At 43.6% G+C, this 19,776-nt stretch overlaps 1 protein-coding gene across 3 annotated transcripts in view; it reads left to right on the top strand.

The window, feature by feature from the left end:
* DGKH (diacylglycerol kinase eta) overlaps window positions 1-19,776 on the top strand; it is a 99,584-nt gene that overhangs the window by 54,702 nt on the left and 25,106 nt on the right. For 2 of the 3 annotated variants that reach the window (XM_081872635.1, XM_081872636.1), the window contains exons 8-18: window positions 2,082-2,184; window positions 6,132-6,294; window positions 9,446-9,554; window positions 9,706-9,845; window positions 10,455-10,542; window positions 11,850-11,935; window positions 13,071-13,167; window positions 15,027-15,303; window positions 16,344-16,460; window positions 17,352-17,483; window positions 18,420-18,537. In XM_081872635.1, the coding sequence (XP_081728761.1) occupies window positions 2,082-2,184; window positions 6,132-6,294; window positions 9,446-9,554; window positions 9,706-9,845; window positions 10,455-10,542; window positions 11,850-11,935; window positions 13,071-13,167; window positions 15,027-15,303; window positions 16,344-16,460; window positions 17,352-17,483; window positions 18,420-18,537 (1,430 nt within the window). The remainder of the gene's footprint in view (window positions 1-2,081; window positions 2,185-6,131; window positions 6,295-9,445; window positions 9,555-9,705; window positions 9,846-10,454; window positions 10,543-11,849; window positions 11,936-13,070; window positions 13,168-15,026; window positions 15,304-16,343; window positions 16,461-17,351; window positions 17,484-18,419; window positions 18,538-19,776) is intronic. The other variant, XM_081872634.1, reaches the window with a different exon arrangement.

Consider the following 19,776-nt stretch of genomic DNA (forward strand, 5'->3'; position numbering starts at 1 on the left):
TCTTCCAGGGTGGGTAGATCTTGTGTCTTCCAATGCTTTGCGATGAGTATTCTTGCTGCTGCTGTTGCATACATAAAAAAATTCCTATCCTTCTTTAATACCAATTGGCCGACTAAGCCCAGGAGAAGAGACAATGGAGTCCGCCTCTGGTTTCTTGGGGAAAGTGTACTTAAGTACCTTTTTTAGTTCATTATATATCATCTCCCAGAAAGCCTTAATCCTTGGGCATGTCCACCAAAGGTGGAAGAATATACCTTCTGTTTCTTTACATTTCCAGCATTTATTATCGGGCAAATGATATATTTTTGCAAGCTTGACTGGGGTCATGTACCACCTGTACATCATTTTCATAATGTTCTCTCTTAGGGCATTACATGCCGTAAATTTAATCCCGGTGGTCCACAACTTCTCCCAGTCAGCAAACATAATGTTATATCCTCCTTCTGGGTCTCCTTCTGTTCCTCCTCCCGCTTCGCTGAACAGGCGTTGTGAAGCTCTTCTTCTCTGCACAGCGCCATTCGCTCCATAAGACGCACTCACATTCCCCCCTACCTTTTAGGAGGAAAAAAGTGCGTCTTATGGAGCGAAAAATACAGTAAAAACTGTAGGAATGGCTCGGCATACCTCAGGTGTTCACGGAGCCCTCCCCCTTCTCTGTGGATGATGATGATGATGATGATGATAATAATAATAATTTATTTATACCCCCGCCCATCTGGCTGGGTTTCCCCAGCCACTCTGGGCGGCTTCCAACCGAATATTAAAAACAATACAGCTATTCAGGAAAGATGCTAGTCTCTTGCTCGATTCAGAGCCAAAGAAAGTACACTAAGATTTCCATGGAAGGTCTCACTTGGGTGCCAACTTTCACTCTTTTCTATGAATTAACCAAGCAGGGAGAGTGAAAAGGGTCAGTCCTTGAAAAGGGTCAGTCCTTTCCCACCATTAGAGTGGGAAAGACTCATGGAAAGCCACTTACAGTACAGTGGTGCCTCGCAAGACGAAAATAATTTGTTCCGCGAGTTTTTTTGTCTTGCGATTTTTTCGTCTTGCGAAGCACGGACTTTGGAAAAGCTTCAAAAATCACCAAAGTCTTCAAAAACCTCAAAAAAGGCTACCACACCGCGTGCGATGAGTTGCTCCTCGAAGTGAATGCACGGTTTTAAGAAAAAGGAAACAAACTTGCAAGACAAAGGAAACAAACTTGCAAGACGTTTTCGTCTTGCGAAGCAAGCCCATAGGGAAATCCGTCTTGCGAAGCAACTCAGAAAACAAAAAACTCTTTCGTTTTGCCAGTTTTTCGTCTTTCGAGACATTCGTCTTGCGAGGTACCACTGTATATGTAGACAGTCCTGAGCCAGATGGACCCAATGGTCTGAATAGGAGGAGGAGGAGGAGGAGGAGGAGGAGGAAGAGGAAGAGGAAGAGGAAGAGGAAGAGGAAGAGGAAGAGGAAGAGGAAGAGGAAGAATTATTTATTGTTTATATGTTGCCCATCTGACTGGGTTTCCCCAGCCACTCTGGGCAGCTTCCAACAAATCAAAACATTAAACCCAGTAAAACATCAAACATTAAAAACTTCCTCATTTCACCTGTATTATTTGATATTTTACAACTTGCCCTTTTCTGCCAGGTATTTCTTGCTTTTAAAATGCATGCGTTATTTGTAGTCTCGCCTCCAGGCCGACATGTAAGTGACAGCGCTCTTCTCAAGGGGCTCCCTAATTAGACCTCCGAAATGTTCCCAGAGGGTCCTCTATGCAGGGACAAAACCCATCTGTGATGCTGCACAGACGGCCACTCCAGACCAGCAGTGACTAGTTAGCAATCTGTTTTTGCACTGAGTATTCATGACGCTCCAACTGGACTGCTATATATACATGGAAGGCTTGATTGGCCAGAAATTATCCAGGCCTGGTGTGGCTTTGTCACTTGGGAATAGAGCACACCTTTATTTTTATATCTTTCCTTGAAAAATGAGTGTTTCTGTTACAACGCTCAGGTGTATGCTTGTTGCCATAACATTAAGGCTGTATGTACTATATTGACGGTCCATTGTTTGTTCGTTTCCCCCCCCTCCAGGTGCACACGGCATGCAGAGATTTGTTTCCTCGCAAGTGTCCACTTGGCCAGTGCAAAGTATCCATTATTCCACCTACAGCACTGAACAGCATAGACTCTGATGGTATGCAGGTCCTTTAATATATTTCTTCGTGACACGCTTTGCAAATAAGATTGAGCACAAGTACAGAATATTACCCAGCCACCATGGAATGCCCTGGCAAAACTGGGCAGTTCTTGAGATCTCTTTCCAATTATGCGCTCAGGTCTATTATTATTATTATTATTATTATTATTATTATTATTATTATTATTTATTTATTTGTACCCCACCCATCTGGCTGGGTTTCCCCAGCCACTCTGGGCAACTTCCAACAAAGATTTAAAAATACATTAAAATGTCACACATTAAAAACTTCCCTAAACAGGGCTGCCTTCAGATGTCTTCTAAATGTCAGGTAGTTGTTTATCTCTTTGACATCTGATGGGATGGCGTTCCACAGGGTGGGCGCCACTACCGAGAAGGCCCTCTGCCTGGTTCCCTGTAACCTCACTTCTCGCAGTGAAGGAACCGCTAGAAGGCCCTCGGCGCTGGACCTCAGTGTCTGGGCAGAACGATGGGGGTGAAGACGCTCCTTCAGGTATACTGGACCGAGGCTGTTTAGAGCTTTAAAGGTCAGCACCAACGCCTTGAATTGTGCTCGGAAACGTACTAGGAACCAATGTAGGTCTTTCAGGACCGGTGTTTATGGTCTCGGCAGCCGCTCCCAGTCACCAGTCTAGCTGCTGCATTCTGGTCCATAGACAGAAAGGGAAAAGAACAGAAAAAGGACAGTGAGTTGGATCCAGTGATTCAACTGGTATGTTTCTACTCACAGAAAGGGAATTCCATGCTAAGGAAGGGGGAGGATTTTTGCTCATTTCCTCTGCCCACCCCCCGTCTGCTCCAGAGAGCAGCTTGGGAAGACCAAAAGATACAGACTTAAGAAGAAAATGCTGACTATCTAGCCAGGACCATGAGGTGGGGCGATTGCCTCAGGTGGCACATCTGCTCACCACCTGCCCACAGAGCCGCCCACTGCTGCCACTGCCAGCTGCCTCTTTTTACTCCCTGTCACCGTAATAAATCAATTCATTCATTTATTCAGCCCCTGGGCTGCCTCACGAGGTGTGCATTTGTAATACTTATTGACACGAAGGGTAATCATGGCTCGTGTTCTTTTATTTAGGAGGAGTTTTAAGCTGAGAAAAACTGGCGTGCTTTCAGTTCAAGCAACAAATCTAAATATTGGCTAAAATTTTCAAACCTCCCATTCATAGAGTGGGGAGGTGATTTTTCACAGAGTCTGCCTGTTTCATTTTCATTCCCTCAGTCTTTCATTCCCTTCCAGTTCTGGAGGACTGGAAGTTGAATAATAATAATAATAAATTTTATTTACCGTATTTTTTTCTCTATAAGACTCACTTTTCCCCCCCTAAGAAGTAAGGGGAAATGTGTGTGCGTCTTATGGAGTGAATTCAGGCTGCGCAGCTATCCCAGAAGCTAGAACAGCAAGAGGGATTGCTGCTTTCACTGCGCAGCGATCCCTCTTGCTGTTCTGGCTTCTGAGATTCAGAATATTTTTTTTCTTGTTTTCCTCCTCCAAAAACTAGGTGCGTCTTGTGGTCTGGTGCGTCTTATAGAGTGAAAAATACGGTATATCCTGCCCTCCCCAGCCGAAGCCGGGCTCAGGGCAGCTAACAACAATAAAATAGTGCAACATTCAAAAAACATTTCGTTATAAAAATTAATTGATGTCAACCATTAAGCTTAAGTTCTGTGAAGATTGCCAAAGGAGGCAGTCAGAATAAGGGTATGAGAAGATGACACAGGAAACATCAGGGGGGAAGAGGAATCTGTGAAAATCATTTCTCTTCCTCTCTATTTAGTGGGCACATCATTCTGCAATTGGAAGAGCCTATTCTGGGTCCAAGCCATCCTTTCTTAACCGCTTACAAACTCAACGCTACAGTACAATAAAAGCAACACAACCCTGCCCACAGACATGTAGTCTAAGTGACCTCCAAGTTTACTTGGGAATAAACGCAATAGGGTTTAATTCTGAGTAGACTGTGCTTTTAGTGGATTAGCTGAATCTTGAAGAATAAATAGTGGGTGGCTATCATTGAACTTTGTGTAGTACATTGCAAATATGTGCATCACCTATTACGTTTTGAAGGCTTCACAATGCAGATGCTTACAGCAGATGTTCACTTTCTGTTTGTAATTACAATTTGGAATTGATAACTAAATTAGCAGAAATATCACCATTATTATATTGTAAGAAAAAATGACTCCCATTGTTAGGGCTGCTGGCCTATTGGCATATTTCAGAACATGCACGAATACCAAGCGGAATTATATATAATTCCTTACCCTTTTAGTGTCATAATTTGTGGGGGGGATAATAGGATTCATGAGCACTTGGGATCTCATAGGTCCATTATGCACTTGGATTTAGTCATTCTTTCTTTAAATGGATTTGGAATTTAGTCATGAACAGCTGAGCGTATTGTATGTCCATTGGGACCTGAATGCGATTTTCATGGCAATAATGTCCATTAGCATGATTTAACAAGAGATTTTAGCTCAGGTTGCTGGAGCTATTTAGATAATCACAATCTTTGGGAACTTTAATGAAGGTTAACAAAGGCTGTTTTCCCCATCTCTGGCTGCTTTTTGGTGCCAAAACCGGCTATTTAGTAGTTGCCAGAGGCTGGCATGGCTATACTTGTTTCCCAACATCCTTTGCTTTTTACTGGAAAGAAACCAGAAATAAAAATCTCCCTCTGCCCCCCCCCCAATTGGTGAGTTTTCATCATGACCCAGATGACTTCTGAATTTAAAAACAACAAAAGGAGTTCTTTTAAAACAACAACAATGCCTTTCTAGTCTTAATCTGATGTGCACCAGATACAATCTTGCTTAAAATGTATATAGGAAGTGCAGTGTAAGCGATGGAAGTCAATCAATGAAGTTTTATTAGTATTTTCATACTGAGATACTTGTAGAATAAACTTGGGAGAAATTCTTCCCCTTTTCTTCTTTTTTTCTCTTTATTTTTCTTTCTTTTCTTCTTTTTTCTCTTTTGTTCCTTTTTCATGTATATGTGCTTATTTGAAATATGTATGTATGTATGTATTTGCAATATTTTGCTTATATTTTGTAATAATTATGTTAAATAAACAATATTTTTTTAAAAAAAAAATGATGTGCACCATCACTCAGCTCAACAAAAGAGGTCCAAAATCAGTTGTCTAGAGCAGTGTTTTTCAACCACTGTTCCGCGGCACACTAGTGTGCCGCGAGATGTTGCCTGGTGTGCCGTGGGGAAAATTGAAAAATTCGAAAGATTTAAAAATAAAGTATTTTATAATTTTTCATATTTCTGTTTACTTACTATTTCATAATAAAGTAATTATAAAATACTTTCTTTGTGTTTATTTGATTCCTATTCAAGAGAATTACTTTATATATAGTCAATATAGGCACAGAGTTAATTTTTTTAACGTTTTCTAATGGTGGTGTGCCTCGTGATTTTTTTCATGAAACAAGTGTGCCTTTGCACAAAAAAGGTTGGAAAACACTGGTCTAGAGGCATCTCTGGCACAGTGAGAGTGCAGGGAGTGGCTCTTCTGACTTCTCTGTGCTTCTGCCACTGTCTGAACCCACAGCAAATCTGCAAGCTCTTCTTCGATACAAGAGCTAACAGAACAAAAGGTTGCCGCTCTTGCCTCTCAGATGCTTTGCAGTAGAGTAATTTACTTCTGCCTCACTTGGGGCTTTCACTTGTGCACTTACCCTGAACACTTTAATCAGCTAATTCCCAACCCTTCTATTGTCTTTAATTAGTATGGGGACAATTAGACCTTTTCAAAGTCGGAGCTAAGTGAGAATTGGCTTTTTAGAGTGGATATTTGTTTGTTTGTTTTGTCCGCTAAAGCAGTAACTGGTGATCCTGTTGGAAGAATGGGAGCCACTTGGTTCCTTCAACCATATTTACGTCATTTTATCCCTTCCTTTGTTTACAGGATTCTGGAAAGCTACCTGTCCACCATCTTGTGCCAGTCCTCTGTTGGTTTTTGTCAATTCAAAGAGCGGAGACAATCAGGGTGTAAAATTTCTCCGACGATTCAAGCAGTCGCTAAATCCAGCTCAGGTGTTTGATCTAATGAATGGAGGGCCTCATTTAGGGTAAGGAGTTTTGCTTTCTACCCGCTGTTATTCCTGGAAAGGGTCGTTGCAAAATTGGTACGTTTAAATCGAACTTTATTCTGCTAGAGTTCACCATGTCAGATTGTTGTATTATTGGGGAATTACACAGCATGTAGTAGTTTCTTCTTCTGAGAAACATGCAGGTTGCCTAGAGAAGTTACCAGACAAGAACTTTCTCAAAGGAATGGACCCTCCTTCCTTGGAAATTTTTAAGCAGAGCTTGGATGGCCACCTGTCATGGATGTTTGAGGCTTTAGCTCCCTGTTACAAGTTTGGCTTTGGTTTGCTAGATTACCGTATTTTTCGCTCTATAGGACGCACTATTTCCCCTCCAAAAATGAAGGGGAAACGTGTGTGCATCCTATGGAGCGAATGTAGGCTCCTTGGCTTCAGCGATAGCAACGCAAAGCCTCTGAAGCGCAGAGGGAGTGCTCCCTCCGTGCTCTGGAGGCTTTGCGTTGCTTTCGCTGAAGCCTGGAGAGCGAGAGGGTTCGGTGCGCACCGATCCCTCTTGCTCTCCAGGCTTCGCTGCGCTGGAGAGGCACTGCACAGTTTCCCCTCTCTGCGCAGTGCCCCTTCAGCGAAGCGGGAGGAGAAATGGAAGGGGCTCCGTTTCTCCTGCCGCTTCGCTGAAGGGGCGCTGAACAGAGAGGGGGAGAATGTTTTTTCCCCTGTTCTCCCCCTCCTATGGTCGGGTGCATCCTATAGAGCGAAAAATACGGTACTTTTGGGGAGCTGTCTGGTAGATAGCTGTCTGGTAGATAGGTAGATAGCCACTGGCCCCTGCAAATTTTAAGCAGGGGTGGGTGGGAATACAACCGGTTTCACTTGCAAAGAAAAGAAGCAGAGAGGCTCTGTGCATATTTCATACCAGCTCATTGTATTTCCATCCCATGTCCATTTACCGCTTCCTCAGTCCCTTCTGCTTCTTGCTGATGACCTCATGCTATCTAATCACAGGTGCGCCATACTTGTTATGGGTTATTTGTTATTCTAAAATGTCTATTGAGCTGCTATTTAACTGGCAAACTAATATTCTGTGTTCTTGTGCAGAGAATTATTATTATTATTTATTGAATTTATATACCACCCTATACCCGGGGGTCTCAGGGCAGTTCACAGAATGGAGTGGCCCCTCCAATAATTCACCAGTGCCTTTAAGGGCTTCCTAGAGTTTAATCACCCCTGAAGGGGGCTGGTTATTTTGGCTTGTGGGCAATTCTGCAGAGAACAGAGTGCCCCCTCCAAGGATACAGAATATGACCAGTTAGCCAGCTAACTAGCACTTCAACAGATGCTGTTTTTTGGAAGATAGCTGGTATCAGCAAATCTGTCGGTGGTAAAGGTAAAGGGACCCCTGACCATTAGGTCCAGTCGCGGATGACTCTGGGGTTGCAGTGCTCATCTCGCTTTAGTGGCCAAGGGAGCCGGCGTACAGCTTCCGGGTCATGTGGCCAGCATGACTAAGCCACTTCTGGCGAACCAGAGCAGTGCACGGAAACGCTGTTTACCTTCCCGCCAGAGCGGTACCTATTTATCTACTTGCACTTTGACATGCTTTCGAACTGCTAGGTTGGCAGGAGCAGGGACCGAGCAATGGGAGCTCACCCCATTGCGGGGATTCGAACCACCGACCTTCTGATCGGCAAGTCCTAGGCTCTGTGGTTTAACCCACAGTGCCACCCGCATCCCGTTCTATGGGTGATACCCATCCTTAATCCTACCCTGAATAGACCCAGTGTCAATAATGGGCATGACTAACTTGGGGTCGTTAAGAAGATGAGAGAACCAAGGCAGTCAAAATCTCCTTGTTTGCATGGGGGTTGCATTCTGGGTCATTGTTGAAGAAGAAGAAGAAGAGTTTGGATTTGATATCCCGCCTTTCACTCCCTTTAAGGAGTCTCAAAGCGGCTCACAATCTCCTTTCCCTTCCTCCCCCACAACAACCACTCTGTGAGGTGAGTGGGGCTGAGAGACTTCAAAGAAGTGTGACTAGCCCAAGGTCATGTGGAGCAGCGGAGACGCGAACCCGGTTCACCAGATTACGAGACTACCGCTCTTAACCACTACACCACACTGGCTCTCCAGTGTTGGCGTCAGCAGTTGTGCGTAAACCCGTTCTGCCACCACCCTTTTCCTCCCCCTTCCGGGGCAAAAAAGGGGGCGTGTCAGTGGGCAAAACAATCACTGCCTGTACTGATGATCCTGCAATAGAGCAGAATAGCACGTTTACCCTGTTTGCAATGACACACTTCAGGTCCTGTATACCCGAAGGAGTGTCTCCAGCCCATTGTTCAGCCCGGACACTGAGGTCCAGCGCCGAGGGCTTTCTGGCGGTTCCCTCACTGCGAGAAGCCAAGTTACAGGGAACCAGGCAGAGGGCCTTCTCGGTAGTGGCGCTTAACCTGTGGAATGCCCTCCCAGTAGAGGTCAAGGCAATAAGCAACTATTTTACTTTTAAAAGACAACTGAAGGCGGCCCTGTTTAGGGAAGTTTTTAATGTTTGATGCTGTATTGTTTTTAACATTTGGTTGGAAGCCGCCCAGAGTGGCTGGGGAAATCCAGTCAGATGGGTGGGGTATAAATAATAATAATAATAATAATAATAATAATAATAATAATAATTAAAAAATTCCATGCTTTCTTCACATGAAGAGGGATTGCCACAGGAGGAATCCTATTTTGAGGGGTTTGGCCTTGGAGCAGACCTCACTTTCATTGCCCCCACCGTATTTGGTTAGTACTTGTAGACCAAAAACTGCTGGTTTGGATCTGTTATTTAGCAATCTCTGCTAAATGCCAGAACTTTGAAAAAGGGGAAGCAATCAGTTTTTGCCACCTGAATTATTTTTTTAAAGCGACACGTTATTTCCCATAAAATTTCCAGAAGGATAGACACGATTGCAGGAAAATCATTTGAAGACAAACAGATTTGTAATGGCAGTTTTTCTGGGCTTGAATCCACAAAAACTTGTGTTAATAACAAATACTTAGTCTTTATCGCTCTTGCTTGTTTCCGGCTTCTGAAAATCTGCATAATTTACTATCAACAGCTAACACTGTCATTGTTGTGAATGTTTTTATTGTATCTCCTTGTGGATTTGAACACAGACAATGCATTCTCTTTCAGTTTACGATTATTTCAGAAGTTTGACAATTTCCGAATCCTAGTGTGTGGAGGAGATGGAAGCGTTGGCTGGGTATTGTCTGAAATTGATAAACTCAACTTACACAAACAGGTGAGTATCAGTTTCTTCTTATTGAGGAGGAAAGAAAGAGTGAGGTGGGTTTTTAAGAAACTAGAAAATAAAACAAAAGTGAACAAAAACAAAACCCCACAAATATTCATCTGTAAGTTGATTTAAACATAATATTTCTTATTTTGTTTAGTGTCATTTGGGAGTGCTACCCCTGGGTACAGGAAATGACCTTGCCCGTGTCCTTGGCTGGGGAGGGTCTTGTGATGACGACACACAACTTCCTCAAATTTTGGAGAAGTTGGAACGAGCTAGCACCAAAATGTTAGACAGGTAAGTAAGCATCTCTTTCCTCTCCCCCACCCCAATTAATTTTATTCATAAGCAGTGCCGGATTTACATATAAACTAAACAAGCTATAGCTTAGGGCCCCACTCTCTTGGGGGCCCCCAAAAAAATTAAAGGGAAAAAAACCTGGATGTACATTTCCAAAATATAAGATAAAAAACAAATAAAATAAAACCTACATACAGCAACAGTGTCTTGTGTTTTGTAGGCTCCTATGATGTAAGTCATGGGCCCCGCCTGCTAGCCTGCTCCCTAAAATATCACTGGTTTGCTCATTTCTATTTATAGGGTGCCTACATTCTGTATGGTCAAATGGCTTTAGATAACTATTAGGTCCATAAATTACCATATAGCATATATTCAACACAAAAAACAGTGACAATTTGCTGTTGACAAAGGACAGCTGGACATATAAAGGGCCCCATTACCTTCAGTAGCTTAGGGCCTCATCAAACCTAAATCCGGCCCTGTTCATAAGGGTTGAATTACCTTTGAGTGACTTCTTCTTCTAATGCGAATACAAATTGATTTTGCTGTGCGAATTTGGGCCTTTGCATGTTGTTTGATCACCTGGATATATGGCACTTTTTTCAGGTGGAGCATAATGTCTTACGAATTGAAATTGCCATCAAAGCAGTCTATTCTTCCTATTACGCCAGAAGAGGAGTCTGAGGAATGTCAGGTGAATATAGGTTTTGGGATGTGATTAAATTGTAGAGCTGGAAAAAATGAAATATAATTAACAATCCTAGGCATGTCTACTCAGAAGTAAAATCCCATTGCTTTCACCAAAGCTTAATTTCAGATAAGTCTGCAAAGGATTGCATAAAAAAACTAGGATGGTGGTAAAAACACTTCAGCTGAAGCTTGCGATCAGGCTCGTATATTGCAGCTTATTTCAATAGAGTTTTGTTTTAAAATTACATTGGTGTAACATGGCGAGTTCCCGCGCGCTGTGCTAAACCAGTGCAGCGCGGTGCAGGGACTCACTTTGGCAGTGCCGGGAATCGCGTCTGCGCATGCTCAGATGCCGAAAACCGCATCTGTGCAGATGCAGATATCGAAAATCGAGTCTGCACAGACACAGACGCCAGAAATCACAGCCATGCGTGCTCATGTGCACGCGTGTGATCTGGCCCATGGAGGGATCTCCGCTGGAGTGAAGTGACCCAGGTGAGGTAAACCTTGCCACCCCTGGTCTAATCACTACCTATACAATGCCGGCTTTGCATTTATTGCAAAAACAAAGGCTGCTTATTTGAAGTGTCTGTCACTTCATTTTGAGAAAGTCCACAATACAACCAAGTATTAGAATCGGACTGTAATCTGAAGACTTCCCATAATCCTCAGTTGCTCAGTAGTTTGACTGATTAAATCATTTCAAACAAACAAACAAACAAACAAACAAACAATTGTATACATACAGGCAGGTATTAAGTGTTCGGAATTAAACTCTCTCTCTCTCTGAATATCTCTTTCATTTTGTATTTACATAGCTCTATGGGGTTTCATCTATGAATCTATGGAATAGTCTTAGGTGATCATAATATAATCATAAAATTGATCTATTACATTGTTCTGTCTAGTAATAGAACAGTATTAAAATAGTAAGTGCTTAATACCTCAAACTGAGATTAGCTTTTCTCAGCGTGGTAGAAACTTCATCAGACAGGCAGGAGCGCTTGGTGCTGACAGAATCATCAGAGGGTGTGACACTCAATTCCTCCTTTGCCTAGGCCTCACTAGATTGTGGCTTTCATATTTTTTAAAACCGACCTATTATAATTTTTCTTAGTTCACCATTTTATGCTGGAGTTAAGACTGAGAGCGTTCTTAGGCTAAGAAAACCAATAACCGCAGATACATCTAACATTACTGTATAGAAGGCAGCTTTGGTGGATGCAGAAAGGGATGTTCCTGTGTGAGATTTGTTTTTTTACTTCAACACAATCACAGGTAGAACATGAATAATCATTTCTTAATTTTTAGATGTCTATGTACGAAGATTCAGTTGCAGCTCACCTGGCTAAGATCCTTGATTCTGATCAGCACTCTGTTGTCATATCATCAGCCAAGTAAGTTAAAAAAAAAATGCACGTCACAGTATAGCGTAGAGCAGTTTTGTGTTACATCTTTTTTAATATGCATGCAAGCATGAACGTTTACTTGCACACTCAAATTTGGACTCTTGCCCGATTCAGATGTTACATGCAAGGGTGCTGCAGGCACGAGAGCAAACTTATGTCTCAGTGACGCTTCAGGGTAGATGTGGAATTGTGATTTCTGCTTGTGGCAGAGTGCTTGTACAACAATGCATCACAACAAGCTGTGATGAACCTCGGCTGACAAAAGAATGTCAGGCTCGTTAGAACTGTGGGTTAAACCACAGAGCCTAGGACTTGCTGATCAGAAGGTCGCTGGTTCAAATCCCCGCGACGGGGTGAGCTCCCGTTGCTCGGTCCCTGCTCCTGCCAACCTAGCAGTTTGAAAGCACGTCAAAGTGCAAGTAGATAAATAGGTACCGCTCCGGCGGGAAGGTATATGGCGTTTCCGTGCACTGCTCTGGTTCGCTAGAAGCGGCTTAGTCATGTTGGCCACATGACCCTGAAGCTGTACACCGGCTCCCTCGGCCAGTAAAGTGAGATGAGCGCCGCAACCCCAGAGTCAGCCACGACTGGACCTAATGGTCAGGGCTCCCTTTACCTATATGCCCCAAAGAGGATTCCTTAGGCTTCAGTTGTGTACAGTTGTGGTTCCAGCATCACCTACCGATCTTGAGTTTCACCTTTTCTGTATTCTCTCCCCCCCCCCCCACACACACAAACTGCCCCTAAGTCTCATGCTGCCACTGTACAGGGAGAAGGGGCATTTGAGAAGGTGGCAGTGTCTGAAGTCTTCCCTTTGCTCATTCTTGTGTGGTGTCCTTGTGAAGACAAAGGAACCCCTTCACTTCTCTTCCTGGCTCCCCACCACAACGGGTCTGGCCGCAAGAAATATGGCAAGAAGATAAGGGAGCAGGAACCCTGAAGTGCATGGGCTGTGAAATCTCAGGGCCGTTGCTTGTGTGATAGAAAGCGCATGGCTGTTAGGCTCTAAAGGGATGCTCATTGGGAACAGTGAAACTATATTACTGCCTCAAACAGAATTGATATTCCAACATCACCACTTCCCTTTCTCTTTGCTTTGGCATTTCTGTCTCTTTCATAAAAGGATATTATGTGAAACTGTAAAAGGCTTTGTGGCTAAAATAGGAAAGAGCTGTGACAGACCCATGGAAAACCCGGAAGCTGATGCTATGGCCATTAAAGTAAGAATTAAGCTTTCCTTCCTTAAAAAAACCCTCACTTCAAATGTATCCGTGTTGGAAATTTCCCAGTGTTAAGATTTGCTTCTTTGTATAAATTCTCAAAATGATTTTAGTAAAACACTTTTTAGTAAACTCTTGAGTGAAGTCAAGAATTGGTTAAATCTGTATTGTATTTTAAATTGGTTTTACTTTTGGTTTTCCTAAGTTTCCTTGTGAAGTTCATTTGGTAGGCAGAGTAAACATTTTTACCCCAAGTTCTAAAACAGCTTTAATGAATACCGATGTTGTACAGTTTATTATGTCTGTGCCCTGCCTTTGGCCTCCTAGAATGCAACAACAACAACAATGACTGCAGATCCATATTCTTCATGACAGAAAATTTATGAAGGGAAAGAGAGCAGGGAATATCAAAGCTCCTAGTAGGCAGCCTTTTGGATGCCTTAGCAAAGTCCCAATATGGAGGGACCAGTTGTATGGGGCAAGACAAGCTGGAGGCCATGCCGTCAAAGGGGACACTTGGTTACTCTTTGGGCAGTGACAGAGAAGCGGAAACGTTAATCTTCTGGCTGGGGGAGCCTGAAGACCAAACGGCTGTGTAGTCTAGACCTAGGCTTCTCTCCTAACAGAAGCCCCGCTTGCTGCCCAGCAAGGCAGGGCACTTCTCAGTGGAGGTGGCCACCATGAATCATTCAGACCTAAGTAATGAATGCCACACCAATTTTCCAGTGATCGTCTCTAATAAAACTGGTGTGACGGTTAAGGTAGGGCAGGGCGGGGACAGGCCTGCAAACATGAAGACCCAAATCTCACTTGTGCAAGAAGGTTTCATAACAGGAGAACCTTCCTTTAAACCAGGGGTGGCCTTTTCGAGCCTAGAGGATGCATTGACCGTTGGGTCAGCTCTACAAGGGCCTTACGCCAGTACTCATACCACAACAGATGTACGCACACACAGAGACCCACACAGAAACACACACACAGCATAAACAGTGTCCACACATACAGGGTGCCACACGCACGCACACACACTTCCCAGTCCTACCCACACTGAGTGACTATGGTTTCAGGAGTGGCTCCCGCATAAGTGTATTTTCACACACACCCCGACTCTAGATAGTTGGGTTCCTGGAGGGTTTCAGGCACCATTTATGACTGGTCAGTGTCCTCTGAGAAGCTCTGATGCTTCACCATTGGTCAGGAAGCATCTTGGAGTTGGAGCCCTTTTTCTGGAGCACTCCAGCCAATTCAAAATGGCGGTGGCTCGCTCAGTGATGCTGCAGAAGCCAATGACGTTGCTTCCAAAAAACATTGCTTTGAGGTGTCCCATCCAAAGAAGATTGGCAAGTTAGACTAATGGACCATGCTAAAATGGCAAAGTTGACGATAAAATTAAGAGGAAGAGACGGCAATGAATTTAAGGAATAGTGGAAGGTGTTTATTGCATATATACAGAAGCAATGTACACAGGTTAATACATTAGCAGGGTTTTAAGTTTACTTGTGATTTTACAATGAATGGCTAATAGGTGATTTAAATATGTGATAAATTTAACAATGGACATGCAGTATGTTGACAAATAATGGAACCAGGGAAGGGATTAGAGGGAAGTCAATTTGTTTTGTTTTGTTTTTGTATTGTTGTTGTTTTCTTATTTTTCTTACTTTTGGAAAATCAATAAAATACTATTAAAACAAAACAAGAAACATTGCTTTAAAAATGAGAAAACCGTAGTAAAATCATTGACATTTGTCAGGGAGCTGGTGGGCTGCTTTATCGTCAAAACAATTGCTTAGCCTTACGTATGAACGCACATTTCTTTTGTGTGTGTATTTCTTTCCCTTTGTCTGTGACGTTGATAGTGTTCAGAGCTGAACGAGAAGCTCAACCTGTTGCTTCAGGCCCTTCATTCTGAAGCCCAGGTTGCCCCTGTGTTGCCGCGAAGCACTTCTCCCATTGCAGAGGAAGCGGCTGAAGAGTCATCAAGCGAAGAGTCTCTGTCCGATGCCAAGGAGCCGCTGACAGAGAGCAACAGAACATCTGCCCCACACCAGATCTTCAAGCCCCGAGAACAGCTCATGCTCAGAGCAAATAGTCTGAAGAAGGCTCTGAGGCAAATAATTGAGCAAGCAGAAAAAGGTGTGCTTCTGGAAAACAATCTTGCTTATTAACTTAACTTGTGACACTTTAAAAAAAAAAAAATCCCACTTACTACAACACTAACTACTTGTACAGTGGTACCTCAGGTTACATACGCTTCAGGTTACAGACTCCGCTAACCCAGAAATAGTGTTTCAGAACATTGCTTCAGGATAAGAACAGAAATTGTGCTCCGGCAGCAGCAGGAGGCTCCACTAGCTAAAGTGGTGCTTCAGGTTAAGAACAATTTCAGGTTAAGAATGGACCTCCGAAACGAATTAAGTACTTAACCTGACGTACCACTGTATGTTTGACTTTTTGTTGTTGCACTTATAACACAAATAAAGTATCAAACAGAACCAGGAGGGAGTACTCAGGTCTCAGTTGCATGGCAAACTACTATTTAGTTGCAAATGCCTCTTCTTTGGGAAAGGTGTTTGAGAGGGTGGTGTCAGTTCAGCTGCAGAAACTTTGAGAGGAAACTATTGCAGATGCCTTCTGAAAATTTAACGCTGCTTTACTTATCTCTCTTTTACCGAGAGGGAGTACAATAATACAGTGGTGCCTCAGGATGCGAACGGAATCTGTTCTGGAGCCCCGTTCGCATCCTGAATGGAACGCAAAATGCGACGGCGCATCTGCGTGTGCGCGGGTCGCGTTTTGCCGCTTCCGTGCATACGCGTGACGTCATTTTGAGTGTCTGCGCATGCGCGAGTGGCGGAACCCGGAAGTAACGCGCTCCGTTACTTCCAGGTTGCTGCGGAGTGCAACCTGAAAAATGCTCAACCTGAAGCACATTCAACCCGAGGTATGACTGTAATAGTAAATGCACATGAAAAGAATTCACAAATTTCCCATAGTGTTTTCCAGTAAAAACCAAATGTGTAAATCCGCCTTAATGTTCAGGAGATATTATTGGGAGTCTAGCAGTACATTTCCTTTATATTTTTTACTTGCAGACTTAACTCTTATTTAGTGATACACGATAGATTTCAGAAATTTGAATAATAACACGGGCACGTACTTGCCTGCTCTTGTAGTTGTAGATGAACAGAATGCCCATTCGGAGGTGCAAATAAATCAGTCGTCGGTGAAGTATAGTAAGGAATTGGATGAATCCAAAGAAGAAGATACAAAGGAATCTGAAGCTCATCCAGGTCAGTAGCCAAAAAAGTAGCCATTGCTTAGGGCCTTCTCGGCTGCGGCTCCAATCTGGTGGAACGCTCTGTCACAAGAGACTAGGGCCCTGCGGGACCTGACATCCTTCCGCAGGGCCTGCAAGACAGAGTTGTTCCACCAGGCCTTTGGTCAGGGCGCAGCCTGACTCCCTCCTCTGGCAACCTGCACAGAATCTTACTTAATTAGTTGCCATTAATTTGATTTTAATTGATTTTTATAATGAAATATTTTTAGAATTTGTGAATATCTGATTGTTTGATTGTTTGATTGTTGTTAGCCGCCCTGAGCCCGGCTTCGGCTGGGGAGGGCGGGATATAAATAAAATTTATTATTATTATTATTATTCTAAATAAGTCTGCAAGGAGTCTGCAAGGAGAGAAGCTCATACTTCCATACTTATGTCCAAGCTTGTTCTTTCTCTGTGGAGTTCCCACTCCTCTTTTATCTTGGCCCAAGTATGTGCATGAATCTTCATGAGGGAACCTCCGAGACTCTAGGGCCTCATATAAAGGCTCTCCTTCGCTCAGGCTCTTTCCATCTCATTCATCAGCTGGAACCTTCAGCGGGATAAACCAATTGCTATTCACCCCCTTGCTTTCCTTCCCGCCTTTCCCCCACGGCCCATTTATTTAAACCTCCACAAACAATACACAGGGCAGTGATATAAAAGCCAAATGCAAAGCCACGCAAAAATATATCACCAAGGGCGACTGCACCACAATAAACAAGCAAACTAATAAATCGCAGACAGAACCTTTTTCGAATAAAGAAAATGCACACGTATGGCTTATTTATTCATTTTACAGGTAAAAAAACTCGATTTATTTCTACTTAGGGATATGTGTATATATTTCTGTCTCTCTGAATAGTTAAAACTGCCCCCAAATCTCCAGTTGGACGGAGAAGTCGCATTCCTTCACATGCAAGTTCTTTTTCAGCAACAACATGCACAGCCAGCAAAGAAAACCTTCCAGTACTGAACACGAGGATAATTTGCCCAGGTAACAAGGATTTTAAAATTCTCTAGTCCATTGCCTCGAGTTTCCAAAAATATACTAGTGCAGTTTTTCTAAGGACCTGTCAAATGAAGCTCTTTTTAAAAGAGCTTACACATTGCTCAGGGACACGGGTGGCGATGTGGGTTAAACCACAGAGCCTAGGACTTGCCGATCAGAAAGTTGGCAGTTCGAATCCCCACGACGGGGTGAGCTCCCGTTGCTTGGTCTCTGCTCCTGCCAGCCTAGCAGTTCGACAGCCCGTCAAGTGCAAGTAGATAAATAGGTACCGCTCCAGTGGGAAGGTAAACGGCGTTTCCGTGCACTGCTCTGGTTCGCCAGAAGCGGCTTAGTCATGCTGGCCACATGACCCGGAAGCTGTACGCCGCCTCCCTCAGCCAGTAAAGCAAGATGAGCGCCGCAACCCCAGAGTCGGCCACGACTGGACCTAATGGTCAGGGGTCCCTTTACCTTTACACATTGCTCAAGCCTGAGACTTCAAGCTATGACTTTGAGATATGAAGTGCACCTGGAGTCTTAAAATAATAGAATCAAAGAACTGCAGAGTTGGAAGGGCCCCAAGGGTTGTCTAGTCCAACCTCCTGCAGAAAGGAAACTCTGAAATGATGGCCCATAGAGGTTGGGAATGGAAAAATAGTGGGGGTTGGTATAGTTTTGCTGCTTCCCATCTTCCACAGATCCCATTTCTCCCCGGGTCCTTTTATTTCCAATGTTTCCCATAGAAAAATGGACACCCTAAAAAACATTCAAAGCCAAAACAACCTCATATGAAATATTTCCGCTTTTAGAATGAGTGAAATGCTTTTCAGGGTAATGTTTTAGCCACCCACTTCTCGTCCTCCCTCAAAATGATTTCTAATAGCTAAGATAAAACGACAGTATTGGCTAATTGTGACATGCATTTTCCTGTTTTCCCATCAGGTCTAAAAGCAGGTCTGGCGGCTTCCATTGCAGGGAGTTCTATTATCAGCAAAATGTTACTAGCCAACATTGATCCATTTGGTGCTACGCCGTTTATTGATCCTGATCCAGAATCACTGTAAGAAGGAAAATATGTTTTGCTTAATCCTTATAGTTTTCTGTTTCTCATTTACTTGGCAGTCTTGTTTCTCTCTCTATACCAATTTAATGTGCAGAAAGTCATGCCACGAACGAAGGAAGGTTTGAGTGATTTTAATGGATTCAAAAGTCCAAAACTCTTAAGTGAAAAATTGTTTCTTAAAAATAAAAACAGCAGACCTACACAATTGTAGAGGGACGCGGGTGGTGCTGCGGGTTAAACCACAGAGCCTAGGACTTGCCGATCAGAAGGTTGGCGGTTCGAATCCCCGTGACGGGGTGAGCTCCCATTGTTCAGTCCCTGCTCCTGCCAACCTAGCCATTAGAAAGCACATCAAAGTGCAAGTAGATAAATAGGTACCGCTCCAGTGGGAAGGTAAACGGCGTTTCCGTGCGCTGCTCCGGTTCGCCAGAAGCGGCTTAGTCATATTGGTCACATGACCCGGAAGCTGTATGCCGGCTCCTCGGCCAATAAAGCGAGATGAGCGCCGCAACCCCAGAGTCGGGCATGACTGCACCTAATTGTCAGGGGTCCCTTTACCTTTTACACAATTGTAGTTCCCAAATGAGGTCAGAAGGTGGTCAGCTGTTCTATCTTCACATTGTCCCAGGAAGACCTGATAAGTGATGTGCTATATCACTTGAGTTTTGGACTTGAGTTAGAACTTCAGCTGTAGCTACCTTGTTCCTCCTTCACACCCTTTCCTCCGAAAACAGTTTTAAGAGCAAGGGGGGGAGACAGGATTAAGAAGAGCAGGAGGTCCCCTCAAGCTGTGCAGCCATCCACGCTCTGTTTTTCTCCTCTCCCCTCAAGAAAGGAATGGAAGGGGTTGGGAATGGAGGGACAAAAAAAGAAAAAAAAAGAGAGAATCTTCACATCTCTTCCGTGAGCAGTTGCGTAAATCAAAACACCTTCACGGTGGACTGCCCCAACTCTGCAGCACCTCTGTTGTCGTGGGGGATTGCAGTGGGCAGTGGGCTCAGTGACAATCATGCGAGAAGATGTATTTTCCAATGGCAGAAACCCAAGGTATTCTTCCCAAAAGATGAAGAAGGAGGAATGGCCAAATATTTATGTAACACACAATTCTGTTGCTGTCTCATGGTGTGTGTGTGTGTGCATGTGTGTGAGAGAGAGAGAGAAAGAGAAAGAGAAATGTGGGGAATTAGTGGGGAAATGTGGGGAATTAGTGTAGAACCAGTTGAAAAACTATAAATG

The sequence above is a fragment of the Podarcis erhardii genome (genome assembly GCF_964252035.2).
Source record: "Podarcis erhardii genome assembly, chromosome: 8".
Lineage (NCBI taxonomy): Eukaryota > Metazoa > Chordata > Lepidosauria > Squamata > Lacertidae > Podarcis > Podarcis erhardii.